We start from the raw sequence: 12,686 nt of genomic DNA on the forward strand, positions 1-12,686 counted from the left end.
CAGAGAGTGCAAATGAAGAGAACCAGGCAGATAGCGGGGGTCAGGCCTTTTGAGGATGCTCCCTGTCATGGGCACCCAAGAAGGTGAATTTTCTGATTTTTCAAAAGAAGCTGGACATCGTGATGCATGTGGGATGTCTCTGATAAACCCGCTCACAAGACAAAAACAGAACAGAAAGAGACACAGGCAAGAAAAGGGCTGGCTGCTCTGGGGCACTATATCGGAAAAAATAATAATAGTAATAAAGCACAAACTCAGATTCCAAAGTTCTGTATTTTTCAAAATAAAGATCACACATTGTTTAGAGACAATCTACACAAGAGTTACAAAAAATAGTTGCCCAGGCATAAGCATACACAGGTTTGTTAATTATACACATATGGTTACAAGTGTGCTTGCAAAAAAGTTCATTGGAAATATACACAAGGCTCTGGAAATGTACACCGTGTAGTGTTACAATTCTATATTCAAACAAGGAAAATTGACAGTATGTTACATTCACTTACAAGTAGACAAAATGCAAAATACAGTTCATCTTCTGTACAAAAAGGAAGGGCAATTCACACTTTACAAGGTGAGAGGGGCTCTGATTGTAAGGAAAGTTAGGGCGGGGTTGAACTTTGCACGTCCTTTTGACTGTCACAAAATAAGCAAAACATTACTTTTTTAGGATTAAAAAAAAAAAAAAACCACTACTGTGAACTGAATCATCTTGAATAACATTTAGAAAGGATCTCGCTACTATCTGACTAGGTGACAAATAAAACCAAGCTATTTTTTTCCTTTTTAAAAGTTAACTAGGCTGTATAAAGAACATTTATTCCTTCAAAAGAAAAAAAAATTTACTTCTGGTTGAAATTACAATTTACAATATACAACACTATATGCTACGACCATAAAAGGTGTGAATATACACTGAATGCACAGGGCTGGCTAATTTTCTTTTCTTACCAAAAAACGTGTTTATGTTGATTCAAACTTCTCCACATTTACATTACAGGTATACAAATGTACAATTGTACAATCAAAAGTATGTTCGACTACTAGGGTACATTATAGATACAGATTAGACATCAAAACAAGAAAATACTACAAATTTGTATATATGCAAAGTCTACACCAAGTATACACTATATATTTATAGAAGCAAGACCAAAAGCAGAGTTGGATTTTTTTTTTTCCTCATGCTAAATAATCAGATTTTTGCCTTTCAATGTTAACAGAAAAAAATCCAGTAGGCAGTAAACAATCATAGCCGCCCGGCCTTGAAAGACATTCTGGGTGCTCACATCTCCTCCTCACAAAACGGACTACACTATTTTCTTCAGCATAATAATCTCCAAAAAAGGCAATTTTTAGAAGTTTCATAAACTTAATGTCATAAACTGAGGCTTTTGCAACTCTGAAATGATTTTCATTATATATATATATTTATATATATATATTTTATAAACATTGTTAAATGCCAGTTTGGGGTCATTTAACTAAAATTCAGACTTCTCAGGGTTTTTTTTGTTTGTTTTTCTTTTTTACTAAAATGAGGACGTGGGGAAGAGCTATTTGCAAAACTTGCCAGTGAGGCAAATGAGTTAAAAACCTTTTTTCTTTTTTTTTTTTTTTAACTTTTTTGTTAAACCAACCACCCTGAAAGTTTCCATACGTGGAATATAGATACAACATTGAACAAAATATGTGGCCTCCCATGTACACTGGTTACCTATGTACAAGTATCCTATACACCAGTAAAACAACAGGGCAATTAGTCAATTAAAAAAAATAATTAGTACATGTTATGTGTAATAAAATTAAACAAATTTACAAAGGCTTTTCCACTTGTGGATTTGATTCCTTTTTGGGGGAGGAGAGGGTAATCCTGGAGCAACCATTTACCCATTTTTGGATTCTACACTGGAGCATTTCTGGTTGCTGGTTGGATTCACCAGTGGGCCGTGAGTTCAATGGGAATGAGGGCACGGGGTGACACTGCCTCAGATGATACCATTAGGGGGGCCACAGATGGGCCCCAAGTCAACGCCATTCTTCATGTAGTATTTCTCCAGCTTGGCCAGGATGTGCTTGCCGTAAGTGTACTTGCGAAGAGTCGCGATGTGGGGCCGGATCTGCGGAGAAAGCACAGTCTGTGTTACTCTGGCCTGGGACAGGCTCAGGGGGCTCCAGGGTAACTTGCTCCTGGACACCAGGAGCTACCAACAGGTACACACGCCCCACAAGCAACATCTTTCAGTAGCTCAGCCTGAGCACCGGAATTCACGAGCTACACTGACCCAGCAGATGAGCAGAGCGGCTCCTGTCCTGAGCACTGATGCAGAAGTGAGGGCTCTGGAGGTCGGACAACCACAGACCACTTCCAGGACAGCGTGTGGAGACTGGCATCCTGTGAAACGACCACACCGTCCACCGCCGGACGGCAGCCCCTGAGGGAGCCTCTCGGCCCCATGGCTCTCCTGAGCAGCAGGGGCTGCTTTCTGGGGACCACGAACCCTTGCCCTCATCACCTGACCCTGCTCTCCAGCTCACAGTGAGTCACAGAAAGCTACTAATGATAATAATAAAAACGATTAATACGAGCCAAGAACTGTCCACTTTGAAGCCTCGTAAGAGAGGTGTGATCATCCTCGTTTCACTGATGAAGACATGGAGGCACAGTGGCTAAGTCACTCACCTAAAGTCCAACAGCCCCCACTGTTTGGCTGCTCCTCTCACAGCTCTGCTCCAGCCTCACCTTTCACCTTAGCCCTACGAGCATCTCTTCCGTTCCCCGCTGCCCACCCCCACCCTGGGGCAGACCCACACCTGCAAGTCCCGTGCATCCCACACAACTCAGGAGGTGCTTCCTCTCTGGAACCACCTTTCCTTGTTGGTGACCTCACACAGCCTTCTACATACCTCAGCTACAACACACTGCGTTCAGAATCATTTGTGGAACCACCAACATGCCACAAAGACAGTGAAGACCCACAATATTGACCTGCTTCCCCATCACAGCTCCCCAGGTACTCACTCAACACAGGACAACATGCCAGGGAAGATGGACACTCTCAAGCCTGAATGTTCCATGCAGACTGCTTTGTCTGTTTAGTTGTGCCCTCAAAGCAAGCAAGTGTCAGGTGGCTCCAGAAACCACTTCTGTAACCCACACAGGACACAGACCCATATTAGCTTTACACTCTCACCTAGGAGCCAGCCTGGGACCTGTGCACAGTCCTTGGCTCGAACTCTGAGCTATGGCACCCAGACCATTTGCCCAACCCTCCTAAATAAACTCACTTGCAAAAAGGACACCACACTTCCATTTGGGTTGCAATCACGACCACACACATAGCTGATGATTTGGTCCTTAGTACTCGAGGCTCCAAACCCCTTGCTTTTGGCAGCTCTGCTGTGGAAACTAAGTGAAATTCAATTCCTTCACCTGTCTGTCCCCAGGCCTGGCTCACTGATGAGGCCAGCCACCTAACCTCTGCATCTGCCCTCTTCTAGACAAACACCAACAATGTGCATCTACACCACCACTGAGCTCCCTCTTCCACTTGATCTAAAGGGAAATGGAAAGCAGCGTGTTCCCCTCAATGCTGCCTCTCCCTAAAATAGGTATGCCTAGCTGTGAAAGAGCAGAAGTCAGGCTTTTCAGATTCTTAGGACTCCCCCTCCTCTCTCAACTCCCTCAATCAAACCAGCTGCGAAGCCCCATTCTGTCCACTCTTCTTGAATCTCAAAATCGCCACGCCCCTCCTGGCTTAACTATTTCAACAATCCCCTGTCCAGCCCTCAACTGCCTCCTTTCCTCCAAGGTACTCATCAGCCAGGACCACTATTTGAAACGTAAATGTGATTCTGGCACCAGTCCCGTCCCACTGAACCTGCTGTGCTTCTCCATTTAAATACGCCACCTTGCCTCCCACTTCCAAGCCTGAACACACTTGGTTCCCTCCACCTGGAAAGGTTCAGGGTTTTTTTCGAATATCGCTCTTGTAGGGAGCCTTCTCTGTACCCCCATATCAGAAGAGGCACCCTTCCACATTCTCACCGCCCCCCAGTATTTCCCCAGCCTCAGTGTAACTGTCTACAACACTGCTTGGCCTACCAACACAGTGTCCTGGTGAAAAGAGAGCACATGTGCTTGTAAGTACCTGGTAATGAATGAACTCCCAATGTTCTCTGTGTCACCTACATTCCCTCCGCCCTCGCCAGCATCTTGACAGGCCCATCTGAGTCTCACAGCTTAAGCACTCTGGACTCCCCAGCCTTCCACTGCCATCGCCAACACCAGCATGGTGTTCTGTTTTGAACGGGAGGTGGTGGGTGCCTCGTCTGGCTCAGAACTTGAGTCCAGAGTAAAGATTCTCATTACCGAACTCTGTTCTCAGAGAGGGCAAGTGGCTCATCACTGCCAGACCACGGTCACCCCCTCCTTCGAGAAGGGCTGGGTGAATTCAGAGCCCAAAGGCTGAGGGTTCCAACGGGCAGAACCCGAGGCTCGAGGTACTGCCTCCCGCAGACACAGTGCGGCCTGCACACCTGCCTGGGGGCTGGCTGGGCTTCCCCAGCCCCGTGGTCTGTGTGGGGCCAGCTGGACCTCCTTCATGACAGCTGAGGCCATGAGCCTCTTCACGCGCTTTCTGTGTCAGCTCCCACTCACAGCACACAACACCTCAGATTTCTGTCCCATTTTTTCCTACCTCCTCTGTAGCCTGGACTTCCCCTCCTACGAAGTCTGTCCTCAAAGGCGTGAGCACAGGCGCTCACGTCACCCTTCCCCACGTGTGCTCTGTGGGCAGTGCTCAGTCTCAGCTATCTGTATGCTGGCGACTGGCACACAGTGGGCACCAGGTCACTGTGCCAGACCAGGTGCTGCCTTAGGTGGGAGCTTGTTCAGTAAACGGTGGTGGAATGAACAATAGAGGGAGGAAAGGAAATAAGGAGGTTGATCTGCTAGACTGAGAAGCTGGTCTCCTGGGAGCCAAGAGGTAGAAAGAAGCATGGCCTGAGGAACTGGGAGGGGACTCCCCCACAGAGACCGAGTTTAACATTCACACCAGTGAGTTACTGATGGAGGGGCAGCAAACACAGGGACAGTGACCACTCCAGATAAAAGGGTAAAGAAGTCACAATCCAGTGACAAACTGTGCAAGCAGCAGCAAGATGCCCACCCTCCTTTAGAAGCGAGGGCCAACTCCTCCTCTCTGATTGAGACCTGCACAAACGCCTACCTTGTGCATGACGATCTTCCTCTGAGCTGGCTCTGCCACATCGATCATCTTCTGGACCACGTAGTTGGCGTACTGGTCCTTCATCATGGTGTATAAGGCACTGTGGGGACCATCGTTCATGGTGCACACTTCATCGATAAGCACAGCGCGCTCTGTACGGGAGGCGTGAGTGACACACTTCTCCACAACATTGCTGTAAGGAGACAAATCCAGGGCCAAACCTTAGAGGGACCTCGTTAGGCTGTGCTTATCTGGCCTGGGCTCTGACCTCAAGGTCAGCAGCAAATCAGGCTTCTTCGAAGATTAATTCCTCATCTGTTTGGCTCTATGAGACCCTATCTTTGCCATCTGTGATCTCCAACGTCAACAATGGCCAAGCACAGGTCGTGGAGGGTACCAGACCCAACCATCTAACAGGGGAGGGTAAACCCACGTAAGTAAAGGTTCATACAACTGGTTATGAACTGAAAATAGGTAATGAACATAATTTCAACAGGCATCAACATCTATCAATTCTCCCTTCACGTCTGTGAGCTTAATGGGGCCAAAAACAAGTTTCTCTCACATCTAGATCCCTAGTGCCATGCACAGAGCTGGGCACTTAAGAGAGGCCCTACAGACTTGCTAAGTGAAGGCAGACACAAGGAGAAACCACACTGTCTCTTAAGAACAAGAAGGACCCCCAGGTGTGTCCACATTTCTAAACACTTCACAGATGTCTCAACCTCGGAAAGGAAAAAAAAAGAAATGCAGTTACTTTAAATCAGGGTTCCTCTAAAATCCAGAGGGACTGACTGCAGAGGCTGATTAAATCACATCCAGCCATGCTAAAGGGCACTCCTCACCCAGGAGTGATTGATTATTCATGACTGTTTGCTTCTGTACGTCAGCAGTACTCTGCTTCTGGGCCTCTGTGGGTATGAGGAAGTTGTGTGATGTCTAAGAACAAGAACAATACTTATCCTCTGTATTTGTATTACTGCAGCCAATACTTGGCAAAGAGAACATCTGCTAAGTGGGCAGCTGAATACTGCAACAATTTCATGACTGGGGGAAGAGCTCCTCTGGATCACAGAACACTCAAGTAGAAAAGGAACTTTCAAATCTAGCTAATGCAGAAAGCTCTTTTCTGACCATTCTGAAAGATGCCCATTTAGCCTCTGCATGAGAATTTCCAATGATTTGGAAGTGATTCTGGGGCAACCGACCACGAGTGAATGCTTCTCTTAAACATTCTTTATATACTAAAATAAATGTGCTTCCCTGAAATTTCACCCATTTGTCTTAATTTTGCCTTCAGCGGCTGTCTATACCTATTCTAGGAACACCAGAAGGCAAGAGATAGTGCCTTCTTTCAAAGACCAGCCCTATATAATTGAACAGTCATCACAAATAACCACCACCAAGTCCCTACTCCAGGTCCCTACCCCAAGTCCCTACTTCAATTTTTAAATCAAAAGAGAGGGTGCTGGTTCCACATCACTCTGAAAGGACCCTCGCCATGTTATCTGGTTCAGCATACTGAGCCTTTATTACGTACGTGCTTTTATTTAGAAAACAAAATTCTCAAGCTAAAATATTTAAGAACTACCACCATCCTTTCTTCAGACGTTGTCTCCCAGACATTTCTTCAATCTTTCTTCTTAAGACAGAGTAAATCAAATCTGATAATCACATGTAAAACCACAAACAGCCTCTCCCTTCTGATACAGCAGCAGTATGCGAAAACTTTTCCCCTCACGTTCCTCCCACAGCACTCTGCAATTCTAGCATGAACTGAAGGTGTGGCATGTGAAAGTGAATCTCGTAATAGACACTGGCTTCTCCCTTAGCAGAAAAGGGAGTTAGGACATTACTAAGCCAGTCACGATATCCAAATGTTCAAGTAAAAAATCATCACTTTTTAGAACTGCCAGGCTGAGCTGCCCTTTCATCCACCCAAGACCAGAGTGGTCAGATTTAGAACAGAATTTTCTACTAAGTTAGGCTGGCAACAGGACACTCATTCTTCTCGGCAGAAGACTGACTCCTTGACAGTAACCTGTCTTTTAAGAAGGTATTATAGGATCACTCACTGATCAGGATCCCACCTGGCCAAAGACTCCCTGCCACCTTAACACACAATCCATACTGTTCCAGTCTTTAAAGTTTATTCTAGTATTTCTGAAGCTGTGGTTCTTAAATTGATTGTGGGTGATAAAATCAATTTAGTGATTTGAGACTAGCTTTTTTTTTTAAATGAAACAGAGTAGTATCAATTAATTATGGGCAATCTTCAGTTATGTGTGTATGCACGTGCCTATGCATTCAAAGTTGATGAAAAATTTACTTCGTATTCTGGGTTACCATCAAAAATGTCATAAGGTCACTAACTTGCTTAATTGGTTTGTTTCTATTCAATTTTCAAATTTACTGGCTCTTTTGTTATCTTTAATTTACTGTTAAAGCCATATAGCCAATTTTATTTCAGATGTTATACTTTTCTACTCTAGAACTTCCCTGTTAATTCATTCTGTAATAAAGCTTCTAATTCTCTGCTGCTGCTGCTGAGTTGCTTGTCATGTCCGACTCTGTGCGACCCCATAGACGGCAGCCCACCAGGCTCTGCCATCCCTGGGATTCTCCAGGCAAGAACACTAGAGTGGGTTGCCATTTCCTTCTCCAATGCATAAAAGTGAAAGTGAAGTCGCTCAGTTGTGTCCAACTCTTCCCAATCCCATGGACTGCAGCCTACCAGGGTCCTCCATCCATGGGATTTTCCAGGCAAGAGTACTGGAGTGGGGTGTCACTGCCTTTTCTAATTCTCTACTAACATTCATCTTTTCATTTCACTACACACACATTTTCCTTTACATTTTTGAGTGTAATTTAAATGCTTTATAATACTTTAAGTACCTTAAAATATAATATTTTAAAATACTAATTACTTATATAAAATTCATAAAATATAATTTATAAGATTATAAAATTCATACTTTTATATAATTATACTTTTTCATAATTTTAATACAAACTTTTATTAATTTTAATTTTTAAAATAATAGTTTTTGTATATAAAATTATATACTTTATAAAGGGCTTTCTAATCCTTCTCTGCTAACTCTAACATCTGGGTGGTATGGAACTATCGTCACTGGGGAGTTTTCCATTTCCATTTTTCCTGAGTACAGGCCACACTTTTCTGTTATCTAGACATGACAAACGATGCACTGTGTGCCCTGAGCTCTGTCAATCCCTAAGAGTATTACTCTAACCCCTTTTTGGGGCACGCATTTTCTTTGCTGAAAGCAAACTGCAACCCTCTCCCATGCAGTAAGTAGCAGATGAAACCTCCACTAAATTCTTTCAGCCTTGGTAGGGTTGCCTTGAGTTCGTCCTGTGCAGTGTGGTTCGGGAGTGAACCAGATGCTTAGAAAGTTTAAATTTAGGCTTCCCCCTCATCCCTGGTTCTCTTCCTTTCCAGAATTTCTCCCCTGTCACTCTGCCACTGCCTTCTCAGAACACCAGCGATTTTCTATCCCAACTTAGCCTACAGATTAAAACTTTCCTAATTATAGTCAACAACACCTCTTATAAATTTCAAAGTTACCAACAGACTAGATCTTTAATGGTTCTCAACACAAAAATGATAATCATGTGACATGGTAACAGCTACAGTTACTGTAGGAATATTACAACATATAAATGTATCAAACCAGCAGGTTGTACACTTAAAACGTGCACAATGTTTACGTGTCAATTATGTATCTCCCAATTCTCTCAAAAAAGGAGGTGTGGGAGGAGGAGAAGGAAATTTTCCCAATGCAGTGAACCTTCTTTCAAGTATCAACAACCTCCTCTACTCACTTCTGGTTATCGCTCTGCTCCTGGTCACCATCTAATGTCTGCAGGTAGTTTCTGGTATTTTGTCCACAATTTATTAGTTGTTATACATGAGAGAATCGGGCCCAAAATAGCTACTCACTCATTATCAGACCACAACCCTAATACTTAACTATACAAGGGTGAGACATTAAATACACTGAACAAGACAGTAAATAGGACTGTGACCCCAAAAAGAGACCTAAGAGGTTCTGTCTTCTATTCTCCTGATCCTAGCAAAAGTCCATAAAAACCAATACAAGGTCTAGGAGATGATCCTAATGTGGTTAGGGTGCTGAGACACTGGATCTGGGGTGCTTTTATTTTTTGTCTCTATTTTTCATGCTGTAGTAAGATTTCATAAATTAAAAGTGAACAATTTAAAAACATCAAGGCTGTATGAGTCACACCTGCCCTGCAATGTACTTTAAAAACAAGAGAAAAAAAATATTCCAAAAAATACAGAGAACTGTGTTATGCATAAGATAAGATACACAGACTCAAATCAGATCATTAACCCACTGGAGGGCCATTAATTTCTTCTTTAATCTCTGCTACTTATAAGTTACTTAAAACATCTTTCACAACCTGGGAATAACTAATACATTTAATTATTGGGCTGGTATGATATGAAGACTTGATAAGAGATTTTGAAGAATATGAAGGCCTTATACAAAGATATGGTTACCTTCCTTTTAACTCCAGTATCAATGAGGAAACTAAGTAAAGAACATTTCACAATTCCAAAAAAGTAAATTCATGGAATACCCAGTTTACCAAAGTACAAAAATGTATGTGCTTTAGAAACAAATTCCCCAGATTTCAACGTGGCTCACTCTAGGGGAGTAAGGAGCCAACTAAGAGATGTCTTATGTTTCATATTTTGCAGAACTCAATACCTATATATTACTTTAAGGAAAATAAACATTAAAAAGAAGAAGAAAAAAAAAAGTACGACAATTTCTCTAGACCTGAAATATTATTTAATCACTTCTTCTGGAAAACATTCTGTGTAATTCAAAGCACATACCTTGCAAATTTGTGCTGACTCAACACAAGTACATTGCCTCGAATTTCTGCTACAATTTTACTTTTATCCTCAGGACGACCATGCTCCAATACATGCTGGATTACGTAATTTCCATACTGATCCTGTTTCAAAAACAACAGAAAATTTTAAATTTATTTAAACAAGCTCTATGCTACCTAAATTTTCTGACATTAATCAACACCTATCTTCCTTTAACACCATGATGGCTTACCTGAATACTAAAGAACACATATGGAATTTTTTAAATGGGTAGTGACAATTTTTCCCTATCATTACAAAACAGGAACGCATCATTACTAGACAATGGAATGTTTCTATATATATTTATGCTGAAAGGTCCTAGTCAGGGATTTCAAATAAAGAGCTATTTTTCTAACAAATGTACACGTGGGTCTCTGCACCCGTCTTTAACAAAGAAAAGCTGGAAACACTGGCAACACTGAGTTAAATACCGCCACAAGCAGACAATGGAGACACTCATCCCAAGGGAAAGAGGCATTTAAAGAATAAGTGTGCAAGCAAGGATCTCCAAAGGCACAAATATTTATTTGTAAGATGTAAAAAATTAAGTGCATACAAAGAAGACTTTTTTAAAAAAGTGCCTATGCCAAATGTGTCTGCTTCTGGACAGTAGGATTATGGAACATTTCTTGTGTTCTGCTGCTCCTTTCTGCACTTTCAATTTTTTCTACAATGAATATTAATACATTTATAATCTCACATCTCTCAGCAAAACAAGCAACAGGCACCACTCCAAAAATTGCTTTAAGATAACATACTACATGAAGGAAGTGTTCAAACAGTATGATATGGGAGAAAATTTTAGTACAAGCAAGACAAATTAAAAAACTACAGAAATCAACTAATCCATTTAGTTCATTTGAAAAGATGAAACTGGCAGACTACATGGCCTGCCTAAGTGGCCGCAGCGAGCTTAATCCACGACAGGGCTCTGGCCTTTGACAGTTCCTGGCAGATCTCCTGATGACTCAGAGGTAGATCTCAACTCCAAGGGCAGGGTTCTACTCATCACCCATATTCATAAAAGATGAACCAGGCTGGTATAAATGAAAACTTGCCCAGAACGTCAATGGGCATTTTAAACACATTAACCCCTTCTGGAAAAGAAACCTGTGCTGAGGAAACACATAAGCCCACAGGGACTTGCAATCAGCCCACCGGCAACTCCACTACCTGTACAAGCTGCTCTGTGTGCTGGTGGAGCTCCTCTAAAATAGGGAGTGTCTGGTCGGGGAGACAGTGCTCCAGGATCCTCTGAATCACTCGGCAGCCATAAGGGTGCGTGGACAGAGCAAACACCTAGGGCAAACCAACACAAACAAGACAGCCAAAAGTAACAGGTGCCACTTTCAATACTTCAGTATTATTTACATACATTTTCCCATTAATTTTCCCAATGACCTCGAGAGACAGTCATGATTATTCTTGGTATACAGAAGAGAAAACCAAAGTGCCTAAGTTTACATAATGTGCCTAAAGTCTTACAGATAGTAAGTGACACAACCAGGATTTTATTTCCTACTCTGACTTCAAGTCCAAATTATTAAGTATGGCATTTAAGTTCTCTCTGCAAATAATAAAGTGTGTATGGACAAATGAGGATAAATTCTAATTTCTTAAATCCATTCCAAGAATTCATAGATTTATACAAATTCAAAACTAAGAAGGACCTTCCCAAAAAGTTCATTTAGAAAGGAACAGAGAATTAATTAAGGTCATAGAAAACACAGTTAAAGAGTCCACAGCGTCAAATGATGGCTTTAAAAACAAAGAAAGGGTTTGGACCAAAGCCTGAATGCTATCATATAACCACAGGATAATGTTCTGAATTGAGTTGGGGTGTTTTCCAGCAAGAAACGATTTGTTGAGTCTGCAACAAGGGGAACACAGGCTTCAGATCCAGAGGACCCAGTCTCAACTCGGCCCTTCCTCGCTGAATGACCTGGAGCATCTGCACCTCAAATTTACTGTCAAGAATAATGACAGTAATGATGAGAACACTTAATACGCTCACTAGTAGCTCAGACGGTAAAGAATCTGTCCGCCATGCAGGATACCCAGGTTCGATCCCTGGGTTGGGAAAATCCCCTAGAGAAGGAAATGGCTACCTACTCCAGTATTCTTGCCTGGAGAATCCCATGGACAGAGGAGCCTAGGGGGCTATAGTCCATGGGGGCCTCAGATGGTAAAGTGTCAGTCACAGTACTAGGTGTTTTATACGCAGCTTCATGTGTACAACTATGCACTTGAGACACTGTACTGTTCTGCTCAATTTCAGCTTTATAAAAATGGTAAACACTCAGTCTAGAACAACTTATGTCACTCAACATAGTGATTCAAGTATTTACTTATAATACTATGAGCTTCAATCACTTATTCTGTTTATTTGTATAGCATAAAGTTGAGAAAGATTTTTTTTTGGGGGGGGTCTGATCCTCTCCTGATAGACATCTAGCTTATTTAATCTTTTCCTATTAGGAGACTAATGCTGCTTTAAACACATCTAAACATATCTCGTGGTG

At 42.3% G+C, this 12,686-nt stretch overlaps 1 protein-coding gene and 1 non-coding gene across 18 annotated transcripts in view; both read right to left on the bottom strand.

Annotated features, from left to right (window-relative positions):
- Nucleotides 1-254: 254 nt before the first annotated feature.
- The window catches only part of PUM1 (pumilio RNA binding family member 1), a 125,309-nt gene continuing 112,877 nt past the window's right edge, over nucleotides 255-12,686 (bottom strand). For all 17 annotated transcript variants that reach the window (XM_040227968.1, XM_040227962.1, XM_040227961.1 and 14 more), the window contains 4 exons: nucleotides 11,338-11,463; nucleotides 10,123-10,244; nucleotides 5,232-5,424; nucleotides 255-2,120 (listed from right to left, as the gene is read on the bottom strand). In XM_040227968.1, coding sequence (XP_040083902.1) covers nucleotides 1,989-2,120; nucleotides 5,232-5,424; nucleotides 10,123-10,244; nucleotides 11,338-11,463 — 573 coding nt within the window. In that variant the 3' untranslated portion in view covers nucleotides 255-1,988. The remainder of the gene's footprint in view (nucleotides 2,121-5,231; nucleotides 5,425-10,122; nucleotides 10,245-11,337; nucleotides 11,464-12,686) is intronic.
- Nucleotides 4,332-4,416, bottom strand: LOC120855201. Its single transcript, XR_005719171.1, has one exon. It is a non-coding gene; the product is annotated as a small nucleolar RNA SNORD103/SNORD85 (small nucleolar RNA).

This window comes from Oryx dammah, unplaced genomic scaffold, assembly GCF_014754425.2.
Source record: "Oryx dammah isolate SB20612 unplaced genomic scaffold, SCBI_Odam_1.1 HiC_scaffold_27, whole genome shotgun sequence".
NCBI lineage: Eukaryota > Metazoa > Chordata > Mammalia > Artiodactyla > Bovidae > Oryx > Oryx dammah.